This window comes from Anguilla rostrata, chromosome 16 (genome assembly GCF_018555375.3).
Source record: "Anguilla rostrata isolate EN2019 chromosome 16, ASM1855537v3, whole genome shotgun sequence".
Classification (NCBI taxonomy): Eukaryota; Metazoa; Chordata; class Actinopteri; order Anguilliformes; family Anguillidae; genus Anguilla; species Anguilla rostrata.
In genome coordinates, this window is record NC_057948.1 from 22,172,984 (window position 1) to 22,186,344 (window position 13,361).

The following is a 13,361-nucleotide window of genomic DNA, read 5'->3' on the forward strand; positions in this document are numbered from 1 at the left end:
TAGCCATTACATTACACTGCCATCTACCAATTTCTGGCTCAGCAGCTACAGTGTGGCTCCCGAACAGTATGTAACAGACTCTCCCAAACAAAGCAACATCAGACCCATTATGGTGAAAGGCGTGTATCATTGGCATAATATGCAATCCATGTCTTTTATGACTGCAGGATCGATGACTTCTACCACTTTGAGTGATTCTCTCATAAAAGACTCCTATGTGCAGACTGGTGTCCTATATGAATCCAATGGAAATACCCTTCAGTGATTTAAGACTATAAGGCACACAAACGTTTTGACAGGTATGATTTAACATGCAATGATCGTTACCTAGAGACCTCAGCTCCATGGTGACGTCCAGGTATCCATGCTCCGAGCTGTAGTAGGTGGCCTCCTGCAGAGCCTTCATTCGACCCTTGGAAAGTTTGGGGATCACTGATCCCCCATCGATGATGCAACCTGGGCTGGAGGGTGGGCGCCCCGTGGGCCTCTCCCCGTCCCCGCCCCTGGCTCCGCCCTCCTCCACCCCCTCAGCCAGGATCTCCTCCAGAGAGAGAACATCCTCCTTAACCTGCTGCGGCTGGGTAAGCAGCTTACGCAACACATTCCTGAAAGACAGGGAGAGAGAGAAAGCAAGAGAGAGAGGGGTTAGGCAAGCAATGCAAGAAAAAGCACTCAGTGGTGATAAAAAAAACTCCCTAATGGGAATAAACCTCAGAAGGAACCCCGAGGTACAGTAGAGCTCATCCTCTGCTGGTTGGCCCAATGTCAGTAGTTATAGATGGGCTCAATGGTAGTAGGGAGGTAATGGGGAATTTATCAGAGCAAATAGCCAGAGGTATGAACCCCAGAGGTATTAAACTAGCTTGTAAAATATACAGTCCAAGCACATTTTGCCAGCTAGTGGTGCATATGCAGATGAGGGGAGGTGAGTTGATGCTTCCAGGCCACCAGGTTGCAGTGCTGCATGGGCTTAAGGCAGGAGAGGGTGGAGCGGGCTGGGTGGGGGGAGGGGCAGCATACACACACCTGTGCCCATGTGCAGCGGCGTGGCTGAAGCAGTTCATGTCCTCATAGAGCGATGATGTCAGCACGTTCCCGTCATTTGCCCTCAGCAGGGGGTCCGCCCCCCGGGCCAGGAGCAGGCTCACCATCTCATAGTTACCTGGGCAACAGGAGAGAGACAACAGACGGCTTCACATTAGTCTTACCGTGTCATCACGGGATGCCCTCACCAGTGTCCCCAGCCTAGAGCTGTTCCCTCTCTCAGTGCCAACAGCAGTGCTGCAGATTCACATCTGGGGGTGGGGTTTGGTGGGTATGGCACATTCTCCCACCATGACGGTATTCCGGGCCTTTCAGAAATCCCTGTTCGGAATGCGGTTTTAAAGGATGTTTGACATCGCCCAGGGGCTCATTAAAACTCACTGCTGCTGGAAAAAACAACATTTAAAAACACAATTTACCGACCCGAGTGAGCCACCACATGCTGACACTGTACCTTCAGGCTCGTGAATAAAAACGGATTTCCATTGCACCTCACGCTATGAGAAAGCGGGAGTTCCACCCTGTCCCTGTGCAGCTGATCCCTGCTGTAGCTTTGCGTTATAGGGCGTGTCCAACCCACCTGCTGCGGACGCCAGCTGCAGAGGGGTGTCAGCAGAGCTCTCCTGCCCGTTTCGGACTGCAGCACCCTCCACGTTCGCCCCCGCATCCAAGAGGAGCTGAGGAGACGAGGGAGAGTTAGACAGACACTGGGGATTACTCCTCAACACTAGAGATTATACCTCAACAATGGAGATTGCCCCACAACACTGGGGATTACTCCTCATAAACATAGAGTATTACTCCAACTACAGGAAATAATTTACAAATAGGCCATTACTACCAAAAAACAGGGAATACTACCAAAAGAGGAATTCCTCCCAAACCCAGGGAATTAAAATCACACAGGGATTATTCCCTAAACATTGGAATCATTCCAAAACGGGGATTGATGACTGACCTGCACCACTGAGAGGTGGCCGTGCAGCACAGCGAAGGTCAGGGCAGCCCAGTGCCGGCTGTCTGGGTGCACAGAGGGGTACTGAGGGGAGTATCCAGGAACCTGGGGAAGGACCGGTCACATACCACAGTTTATATTCTGGCTTCTTAACAATGTACCAAACTGTTGATTTTGACACATCCAATGTTTTGGATATGTCTTTGTGCAATTTATTCTGAATTTTCAGCGTCACGATGGCCTGCTTATCTGGCATTGATACTTCCTCATGTGGAGAGACAACAGAAACAGACTCCAAATGTAAATTCAACATCGAGAATCAACCCTAGACCTTTTGTCTTTATTTTTCACCCAATACGGATATAAATACCCTCAAATTAAAGCTGAAAGACAATATTTTAACCTCATGGTCACTGCTTCATTTCATATTCAATGTCCTGGAGTACTGAGCTGCTGTCCAAATATTTATGCACTGCACTGTAGTTATTCCCTACCAAACGCAAATCCATAATGGTGCTCAGCAACTACATATTTATGGTATTGACTCTGGTGAAATGTGGAAGAGAGGGATGGAAATGTCTGTTTTGAATGCTTGCTGAAACTGCTGTCACATTTGGTGCAATATGGTGAGTGAGGACCACACCCAAACTGCACAGGAAACACAGGACATATTTACCGCCACGTCCATATTGGCCCCAGCATCGATCAGCATCTGCACCAGGGCCTCGTCCCCTGCTGATGATGCGTACATGAGCGGCGTCATGCCCTGTGTGTGAGAAGGGACAGGGAGGGAGGAATTAGGCGTGCGTTGGCCGTGGCATTTCGGGTAAAAGGGAGCGCCACACTGGGCCTCGCACCTGGTCGTCCATGGCGTTCACGCCCTCTGGCCCCAGCAGCTCGATGGCCTGGCCAATCAGATCGGTGCGGCCGCAGTTCAGCATGCGGAACCCCAGGTCCAGGTGGAACTTATCAGTAGCGGCTCTGGCGTCCAGCCGCCGGAATGAGCTGAAGCAGCACTCTGGCCTGCGAGAGAGAGGGAGGGCGGGAGAGAGAGAGAGAGAGGGAGTGAGGAAGAAAGTGAGAGAGGTAATGAGGGAGCCAGAGAGAAGGAGAGAGGTAGCAAGGGAGAGAGATAAAGACAGACAGAAAGGGAGGTAGCAAGGGAGAATAAAAGAAGGGGAGAAAGAAAGAGGGAGATAGAGAGGGAGAGAGAAAGCGAGAGAGGGATATAATAATTATTTGAAATATTTATTTGAAATACTTTCATCTTTTAGAAGTCAACAATTCCAGATTAACAATTTAAAAAAGAAGCACCTATTTTCATCACTAAAATAAATTAATTTCTGATTGTCTGTAATAGTCAGAAATATGTTTTCGTTGAAGATCTTGCAGGGATCTGCAGGAAATGTTTTCTAAATCTTCCCATCATGTGAATAGTTAAAGTATTTAATGTGCATATTTAAGCCAGGTCCATTCAGCACATTAGCTGACCACTCCTCTCTCTTACTTCAGCAGTCTGGGCTCACAGTCCAGTCCTGGGAGGAGCTGTCGGGCCGTCTGTCTGACATCATCACTGTCCACCAATAGGCTCCGGCGGTGCTCAGCGTGAACGATGGCAACTCGCATCCACTCCATGAGAGGTGGGAGCAGCAGGAAGGGCCTGCAGTGAGGAAGATGGGGGGGATGACGATAACTATGGGAGAGCACCAAAGAGATAACAGAGCTCCCCCTAGTACTGACAACATGACATTGCACCCGTCTCCATGTGTCAGGGGTCAGGTCACACACAATGGTCTAGCCCCCAGGCTCCCTGTTAAAAGAGTGGGGAAAGGAGGGGTGTGGTGGGGTGTCACTAATCCATGCTCTGCAAGGGCCTGGGGCCAATCTTTCAACAGGAGATCAGATACCCCACACCTCATACATGTCTTTCAATCATCAGTACAGAGCATCACTCATTTAAGGGACCAACAGGGAAGGGCTAACAGTGTTCTAAATTACATCACAAAGCAACCAAATTTGTAACTCAGTCAAACAGGGAGGTGCTAACACTTCTAAATGACATCACAAAGCATCTCAATCAGCCACTCATTCAAACAGGGACTAAAACTTATGATTTGGACAAATAAAAATAATGGTATTTATTCTTGTACTTGGAGAGCCACAAGTTTTGCAGGTTTTTGTTGCAGTTTGCACAGTTCATTCACAGCAGGGTCCATTAAGAGCAATCATATACACAAATATAAACAAATTTATTAAATGGCTTTGTTGAATACTCGATTCTGATTGGTCACTTCATGCATTCTGCATTCTGATATTTCTGAATAAGGGGTCTAAATGAATGAAACTAACCTGCAGAACCATGATTATTGACATTTGAGCATCAGGATAAACACTCAAACAAGACATATGTATAATGACAGCAAGCAGACTCATTAAGTGATGCTTAATACAAATCACAATTCAATTAACAGCTCAAACAGAGCTAATTAAGCTCAGGCTCAGCTGGAAGAAAAAACAGCGATCACAATGTAGTCCAAGGCCAGAGCTGGCAGACCCCAGAGGATGTGATTCAGGACTGAAATGACACTTTCCATCTAGCGCAGGTCCATTTCGTCCTGCATAAAAGGAACTTGGCTGGGAAACACAGACTTAGATGATTTCAGGACTAAAATGACACACTATCCCATCTAGTGCGAGTCCATTTTAACCTACAACAGGGAAACACAGACAGATGATTGCAGGAGCGGCATGAAATGATATGCATTTTTATCCGAGTCATCACATGATGATGTGCAATACTGCATCTACTGTTTTCAGACAGTGAATTTCAGTGAACTGGGACTGTGCTAGACATGCAGTTGTGTGTTATAAAGTGTTCTACCATTTCATACCATACCATCACAGTTCATACTGTCTATTTTACAATTTTAAAAAGTTGTTTTTTCTTTTACATAAGGTGAACCTCTTCCAGATTGCACTGAGCCTCAGGATGAGTCTTCTATTGTTTCTCTCTATATATAACCAACTCTGCAACCCACAGTGGTGAAGTCCTGAGTCATGGTAAATCCATAAAAACATACAGTCATAATGCCGAAGTGAAAAGTCCTTGCTTTGTTGATGTACTGGGTGGGCAGATGAGATGAGGCTAGATGACCCCCTATTTCTAAAACCCATCATCGTGCCTAGGGTCTGATAAATAAGGGCTAAGTGTATAGGATATCGTGTAGTGGTGGAAAAAACCATTGATTTAACTACAGAGCATTTCTCTCAGTCAACTGGAAGATCGAGTGGGGAAGCTCTCTACAGTTTGATTTTGATTAAGTGGTTTCTAAATCACGTGGCCAGCGTGTGAAATTGCACCGTCAGATCTGATGAATTGGAAACAGCCTGTGTGGTTAGATCTTACCCGGAAAAAGCAAACGCCTGATTCAACAGCAAGAGAGCACAACCTAAGCCAACTGGACATTCAGAACAAATGCTTTGTTCTTTTTCCAGAGAGTTCCACTGTCTCGCCCTCTCTCTCTCTTTCTCTCCAAAATACATAGCGACATGAACAGCAACAACAACACCCAGAAGAAAACACTTAACCCTTTTTCCTCACTCTGATACTCTATTCTCTCATAGAAGGTTATTGTTAAAAGCAGACTGTGATAAACCAATTCCCTCTCTCTTGTCTTCCCCTTTTGAGCGAAAATATGGGAATCACGATGTGTTGTACTCAGTGTGTTTAGTTTTGTCTCTGTTTGCGTTGTAATAAAGAGGAATCGCTTTATTAAATTTCTCTCTCTCTCAATGGTCAAGCTCCTGGTCATGTTTCAACACCAACCACTCTTGTGTGATCTGGTCTCAAGTTCACCCTCCGGTTCAACCTGAAAAGTGAGCTGACCCTGTGCCCTACATCATAACGGTCGCCCGCCACACTTTGAAACAAGATAGCACCCCTCCTCCAGCTCAGCCCAGAGCACATCACCTGCTGCATACATAAACTTAAGACATTTTCACACCTGGACCACACTGTGGTGTTAAATGTGTAATATGGCTCCCCTCTCCCACAGTAGAGGAATTAATTTTTCGATTAATTTTATATTACATTGTATGTGTATGCTCATACCACCAGCATTACAGGTGCTGGTCTACATACAAACAAGCAGCAAGCAGAGTTGGTGACTGAACTACATCTGACAGCAATGAACAGCAAAAACTGAAGGGACTTATACAGGAAAAAGTGATGCAAACCCCCCCCCCCCCCCCACAGGTAATGCATTTGGGCAGCTTTCATTGGGAGGGGGGACAGGAGCTGTTTTACTGGCCTCTGTATCTCAGCCCTGGGGACGTGCGACATCCACCCAGGTATGTCTGTGGTAATCCAATGAGCCATTTTCTTGTGCACACATTCTTTATGGTAACATAATGAGCAATATTTTATACACACCCAGTGAGCAACATGCCTTTTCATTTGACCTCTGGTTAGGCCGCTGCTCTCCTATTACGGACCCCATGCTCCTTTTTACTGGTACACCACCCCCACACACACACCAAACCCCCCTGTCCATACACACACCTCTTACATAATTAACACAAGCACCTTCTCTCTCTCACAACACACAAACACTCTCTATCTCTCTCTCTCTCTCTCTCTCTCAAACATCACACACACACACACACACCTCCTCCCTTCTCCAAAATCTTCACACTCTCTAATGGCCACCTCACTCCTCAGCTAAGCCCCATCTGGCACACCAACACACCCTGCTCCCATCCTACAAGCCTACTCCACCTATCCCATGATCCCACTCCACACAGCGACCCACATCCGGCCTGCTCCCACAAAGCTCCCTCTCATTTCACTGTTCCAAACGTGAGGAGAATTCCCCTCTACACGACACAGTGGATGCACTAGAACCTTCTCCCACACACATAACCTTGATGTAAAACAGCTATAAGGAGCCCATTGTTTCACTGAGGCACCCACGAGGCCTACAGAGCATGTGCAATGCTTTCCCTCTCTGTAGTTCACTTTTACCGTGGGTTTGTAAAAAAATAAATAATTTATTCTCAAAGGTCTACAGAAGTCACGAGAAGCACAGAGGAGGAAGTGACTGTTTAATGGGGCTGAAGATTATAATTGCTGCCAGTTTGGTGGTGCCACCTGTAACCACAACCCCCCAGGGTGAAACCCACCCCAACCGACCCCACCCCCCTGCACAGTACACACCCACACCCATGTCTATGCCCACTCTCACCCTGCTACCGGCCCCCATGTGCTCACAAAAAACAACATCTAAAGGCCTGGCGGAGACCAGCGTGGGAGAACAAGGGAAATTTCCTCTCTTTGTAAGGTTAATTACACAGACACCCTTCCTGTGTGTGTCCCTAGTATTAAAGCATGTTTTACATGGACCAGCTGCTGATCTACAGCAGTTGTGAGCCACGTGTCATGTTTTACCACCCACAAATGCACACACACACACATGCACATACACACACATACAGGATCATAAACATAGGCACATGCAAGCACAAAAATCACACAAGCAAAAACACACTGGCATACATGCTCGCTCACTCACTCATGGACTCACGCATACACACAGACACACACATACCATTGGCAGGCACCCCTGTTCCACCAGCCGGATTCTTGAACAGGATAACCCAATCTATATCTCCCAAACTAAAGTTAACCAGGCATATAACAGCCAATCAGCATTTAGCATTCCCTTTCACAGACCATTAATGCACCTTTCCCATTCTCAGAATTCCAGCACTAAATGCAACTCTTTCCATATATTCTTTCCAAGGAATGAAAGAAAAAAGCTCACAGTTTCACAGCTCTCAAACTTTGGAAAGACCTTCTCCCGAGAGGATGTGGGAAGATGACTTAAAGATATAAAGGTATGTTACCTTTTCAGCCCTTTGTTCAACACCCCAGTAATCCAAATCTGTACCCTTCCTCAGTCACAATGTTCTTAAACTAGCGGCACACAGTCAACCTGGTGTGGTAGTTACTGGGTCAACCATGTGCCAATGTGCATTTAAAGGGAGCAATTCAGAAAGACAGATTGACTGAGTATATGGTTTTCTACTAATTTTATATAATATTGTATGCTCAAACCACCAGTATTACTGATGCTGGTCTACATACAAACAAGCTGCAAGCAGAGTTGGTGACTCAACTGCATCTGACAACAATGAACAGAAAAAGTTCCATTAAAAAGTTAAAGACAGGCTTCCCTCTCTGGCACGTTAAAGACATAAGTGTAGAGCTGAAGTTTGGGGGCACACCTACCGCTCCTTGCTGAGTGACATCCTGGGCGGGTCCAGGTTGGGGTTCTCCATGGACTCCATCTGGGGGCAGCGCAGGAAGTAGTAGAGGGTGTGCAGGGCATCGGGAGACCAGCACACAGGCTGCTGGCGGGCGTGGCGGGCGGGACTCAGTCCGGGCCGAACCGCACTCAAACGCTGCATGTGGTGCATGGCTCGTGAGACCAGGTCACCTGGACGGGGCAAGGCCAGACCTTAGGGTTACAATCCCAGTGAGGATCGGGACAGACAGACCCATTTCTCTTCATACTTAGGTAGCTAGCAGATGTTATTATCCAGACTTATAAGTGCATAGAACAAGTATAGCAGAACAGTGCTACTGCTATACATATAAAATGTTACATCACACACAAATCTGAGTCCATTTTTGGCAAAAGCACAAATTTAACCCATTAAGTTTGTAATTAGAATTTTCTTAACTGAACATTCTAATGCTGATGTAACAATCATTACTGGTAACTAAAAGCAATGGAGTTCTTTAACACTGACAATTTATTTTTGGGAAAAAACATTTTTAAAAAGGGTTACGCTTCAAAGTCTGAAAGAACAAGTGAATGCAAAACATAAATATATTTCCTATTCCACAGACTCAAGATAGTAATTAAAATTTGCATTGTGTTTAGTAGCAAGCAATAAAGGCAGGAAGACCCCAGTGTTCCCACCCAACCAGGGTAAGGGCAAACAAACAAGGATACAGACTGACAGACCCCAGACCCAGGGTTACACCCAATCTTTACTGGCAAGCGTGTTAAGAAAGTAAAACAGACAGGACTGTTATCAGTTTAAAAGTAATTTCTTTGCATCCTCTATTTGTAGCTATGGCCAATGCTGCCACTGGTATGCGACACAAAGCTGACACTCCAACACTCCATTCGACAGCAACAACCCCCAATAAGAGGATTATTCTTATATAATTACATTGAAATATTATTTTTAATAGTATTCTGGAAATATCTACAAATGCAGACGAATAAATACAGTTTTTAAAGTATTTCAAATTAGAATTTGAGGTAGGGAAAGCGAAAAAGAGATAGTGAGACAGAGCGAGAGGACAGAGAGAGAGGGAGAAGGAGGGAAAGAGAGAGAGAGAAAGAGAGAAGGTGAAAGAGGTGAGAGACAGAAGCAGAGAGACAGTCGGAAAAAGCAGGCGCCCAGGCCAGGCCACAGATGTGATAACATCCAAATCAGTGACAGAAGCAAGGAATTCCGGGACAGTTGGGATAGCAGTTTGCGGGGGTGGGGGGGGGGGGTTCGGGGGGCAATTTTAGGGTGCATGCTCTCCTCATTAAAAGCAATTACTTCATGGTTAATTTTTAAGCGGATAACACTGAGTGTGCATGTGGGCGGGGCAGAGCAGATAAGCAAGATTAGTCATTCATTCGCCTTGTTCATTGAGCTCGGCTCTCCCTAAAGCCCTGAGGCTGCTAAAGGGCTCTTTGTGCCCCTCCCAGCCCACTAAGGAGGTTACCGCCCATCCGATATCCATCCCTTCATGCCCAGCTGAACTCAAAAGATTCTGGTATACTGCAGACAGGAAGTAAAACCTCAATAATTAAATCAGGTCCTGAATCAACAAAAATTCTCAATTAAATGCTTTCATTTTCAAAATGAGTTGCGTTTCAGTCAAGTGAACCTTTCTCAAGGCTCTTACACTCAGAGAGGACAGAAGTTGTTTGTGTTATTTTTTTATTTACATCTTATCATACTGATCAGTATTATTATGGGACAGTTTATTTCATTTGAGTTGAATTCCAGCCTTTGCTTTCATATTGCTTCCCCAAGCTGAGTTTATTTTTCCTTCAGGTATATTAAAAACAGCATTGTAATTAAATTAGGTTAAACACAGTAAGTTAAAAATTAATGCATTGGTCAAGGGAACTCCGTATTTTTTTTCTGTAGGGCTGCCAGCACATGGTCCTGTTGTACAAACCTGAACTACACGGTACCCCAAAGTGTAACCAGTGACGCACACACAAAAGAATGGTGCTTATATCACCCGCTGTGATACCGTGCGTTAAAGAGGATGAGGTTGACTGCAACGGACACACAAGACTGGCCACTGTTTACAGATTGCGCTGTGAAATCAGAAGCAAAAATGAGAAATTCTCATGCAAATTCCTGATGCTGATATTACAGTTTTAAAGTACTAAATCTGGATCAGCCAAATGGGTACTCTGAACACACCTGAAATCATTATAAGTGCCAGCTGACAAAGCAACAGGAAGTTCTTGCTTTGATTCAACTCAGTTTGAGGTGTTATTCTCAAGTTGTGTGTATACAACAAGGCTGAGACCCACACGGGCTGAAGCACAGAGTACTACTAGCACTGCCAGGACTGCCTACAAGGACACAGTGCAACACAGAATGATTTAACTGTGCAGAGACAGTGGCAACAAACCCAGCTGAACAAGGGGTAAGAGTCCAATGCAATATAACTGAAGAGTAGACAACACAAGGGCAGCACTCAGCAATCACGCACCTGTGTGTGTGTGTGTGTGTGTGTGTGTGTGTGTGTGTGTATGTATTTCATCCATTCTCCCTAACACTTTGCTTATATGAAGGTGGGTTTGTACTGGAAGGTCACATGGCTGTGTTCATGGTCACTCATTAGCACAGAAAACTGAGACCCCCCCCTCATCACCTGCTCCCCTAAAACTCCCAGTGTGCATTCCTGGGTCTCATTAGCATTGCATTAATAAGGAAGAGCATGGATATGCAACTCATCTACACTTGTTTCCTCTGTAAAGCACCTTTGTGGAAGTGACTCTGTAAAAAATGTTATGCACATAAAATTTAATTGAACTGAATTGAACTTGAGACAATAAGTGCAACAAGTAAACATAAAAGCATACTGTACGCAATAGGAAATAGCACTTTAAAATATCAAACCATTGAGAGAGGAAACAGCAGAATTATGTCGTAAATCAAACAAATTAAGAAACAGTAACGCGGCAAAGTGGTGACTCAACAGACACAACCCAGAAAACCCTGGGGCATTCTCTATCCTACTGGAACTCTCTAGAACAAGAGTGGTAAAGACCAGCTTCTCTGACAGGAGATATGAGCAGGAAACTGGGCTTTACTCGCCTGTTTTACACGCATTTTAAATTCACTGCTTAATGGTGGTCTCGCTTTAACTCCAAATGTTTATTTAGCCGATGAAAAAGCATGGGAAAAACCCTGGGCAAGTGTATCTCAAGCTACAGGGAAATTGTGCGCAATCAAACATAGGATCTTGTTATGGCACCAAATATAATGAAACTGAGGCAGAGCCAGGAGAAACTGAGAGTTCTTTTGAAGACAATTCAAGAGCAAAATGACATAGTCATACAAAACTAAAGTAGCAGCATTTGTAATAGGTTTAATGGTTTGTATCAGAAAGCTTGGTCATGCTAAAGATTTTGGGATATAAAGCAGTAATGTATACGATAAAGGAGCCAAATAAATCTCTATAGCAGTTACAGTCCTGGAGCATGCAAAATAATCTTATCCCCTGCAGGAGAACAAAAACAGGAGCAGATGTGAACACATTTTGTGTTAAAATATGAGATTATGTGTTAAATAAACTGAGTACTCATTTTCTGCACAATAAATAGATTACAGCACAGGAATGTGAGTTACAGAAACAAGCATGAGAGACAGACAGACAGGGGGTGATGAGATGTAGACAGACAGACGGACACTAACAGACTGAGGGGAGCTTGAGACAGTTGGAACAGACTGATAGATGGATGTTGAGACAGACAGACGGACACAGGTTCAGGCTCGTCCACTCACTGAGCTCAGAGATGCTGCCCACACAAGTGGCCAGGAGAGACTGCTCCAGAGTGCGCAGCTCCAACTGGGCGTAGGCATCCTCTCGGCTCTCCATCGCCCCCTGCTGGCCTTCTGTATAGGGGCTGAAATGAGCGGGTAGGGACAGCACTCCTGGGGAGAGAGGGAAGAGGAAAAGAGGGAGGAGGAGAGAAAGAGGAATCAGCATCATACATATTCCACCCACCGAACATACAAGCATCCTAGCACACTGACCAACAATTTAAACACACATGTTCAAATAAGGAAGTCTAAACAATATGTACTGTGATTTAGGTCAGAGGTTTTCAACCATTTGTGATCCAGGAACCCCTACCCAGGTTCAAAGGCATCTGGGGGACCCCCATCCTAAGTCCGGCATATAAAGTCCGGCCAGAGACCCTCTACAGTACCTTCAAGGACCCCCACTGAAAACCCATCATTTAGATGATACAAAAGCACAAATGAAACAAAAATATGCTAAAAAAAAAAAAAAAAGGATTTTAGAAAGGATGATTTTACATCACAACATTAATCCAAGGCACCTTAAAAATATTTAGTGGAAATAATATGTATCATGGTAATTAAATATTATTATATCCCAATATACCCACCCACCCACCCACCAGAAGCTGAAATATGTGCCGTAATTCAATGGACTACGCCCTACAGGAAACACAAAACTAAATTTTTGCATTTTCCATTATCCTCATTAGAAAGGAATATCTGCGGTAAGTGACAGGCGTGCTTTGATGAAGACTTCAGGGAGGGCGTAGCTGTCACAGACCCCTGCGTCATGCGTCCCGCAGTGAGAGTAAGACGCTCACAGGCCTGCTCAGGAAGCTGGTTTGGGCAGGTCTGTGGTGGGACCCCCCTCGCAGGCTCTAGCCCACAGGAGCACTTTTTACAGCCCGGATGATGCCCCACCCAATTTCCAAAACCAAATTCCCAAATCACCCCCCCCCCGACACACACACAAACCAACATTGCTTCCAGCAGCTGGCTGTGATTATACTACCATGGACTATGGACTTTAAAAGAATTGGACTAGGTTTTATATAATCAAGTGGGATATTCCGCCGTTTTAAAAAAATCTAATAAAGACAGTCTGGGGTTGGCCACACTGAATGCTGTGGGCTGGTTTCCAAAAGCCCTGACAAACACCACTCTGTTGTTTTTGTTTTTCCACAGAGTGGTTATTCAAAAGAATATATCTGCTTCATTTTAAAAATAAAATTGCATTTCT

The 13,361-nt window shown here is 45.1% G+C and overlaps 1 protein-coding gene across 2 annotated transcripts in view; it reads right to left on the reverse strand.

The window, feature by feature from the left end:
* The window catches only part of abtb2b (ankyrin repeat and BTB (POZ) domain containing 2b), a 48,928-nt gene that overhangs the window by 5,910 nt on the left and 29,657 nt on the right, over positions 1–13,361 (reverse strand). For both annotated transcript variants that reach the window (XM_064312074.1, XM_064312075.1), the window contains exons 2-10: positions 12,101–12,250; positions 8,289–8,496; positions 3,507–3,659; positions 2,857–3,022; positions 2,676–2,765; positions 2,003–2,104; positions 1,625–1,721; positions 1,027–1,162; positions 328–605 (exon numbers count right to left, since the gene is read on the reverse strand). In XM_064312074.1, the coding sequence (XP_064168144.1) occupies positions 328–605; positions 1,027–1,162; positions 1,625–1,721; positions 2,003–2,104; positions 2,676–2,765; positions 2,857–3,022; positions 3,507–3,659; positions 8,289–8,496; positions 12,101–12,250 (1,380 nt within the window). The remainder of the gene's footprint in view (positions 1–327; positions 606–1,026; positions 1,163–1,624; positions 1,722–2,002; positions 2,105–2,675; positions 2,766–2,856; positions 3,023–3,506; positions 3,660–8,288; positions 8,497–12,100; positions 12,251–13,361) is intronic.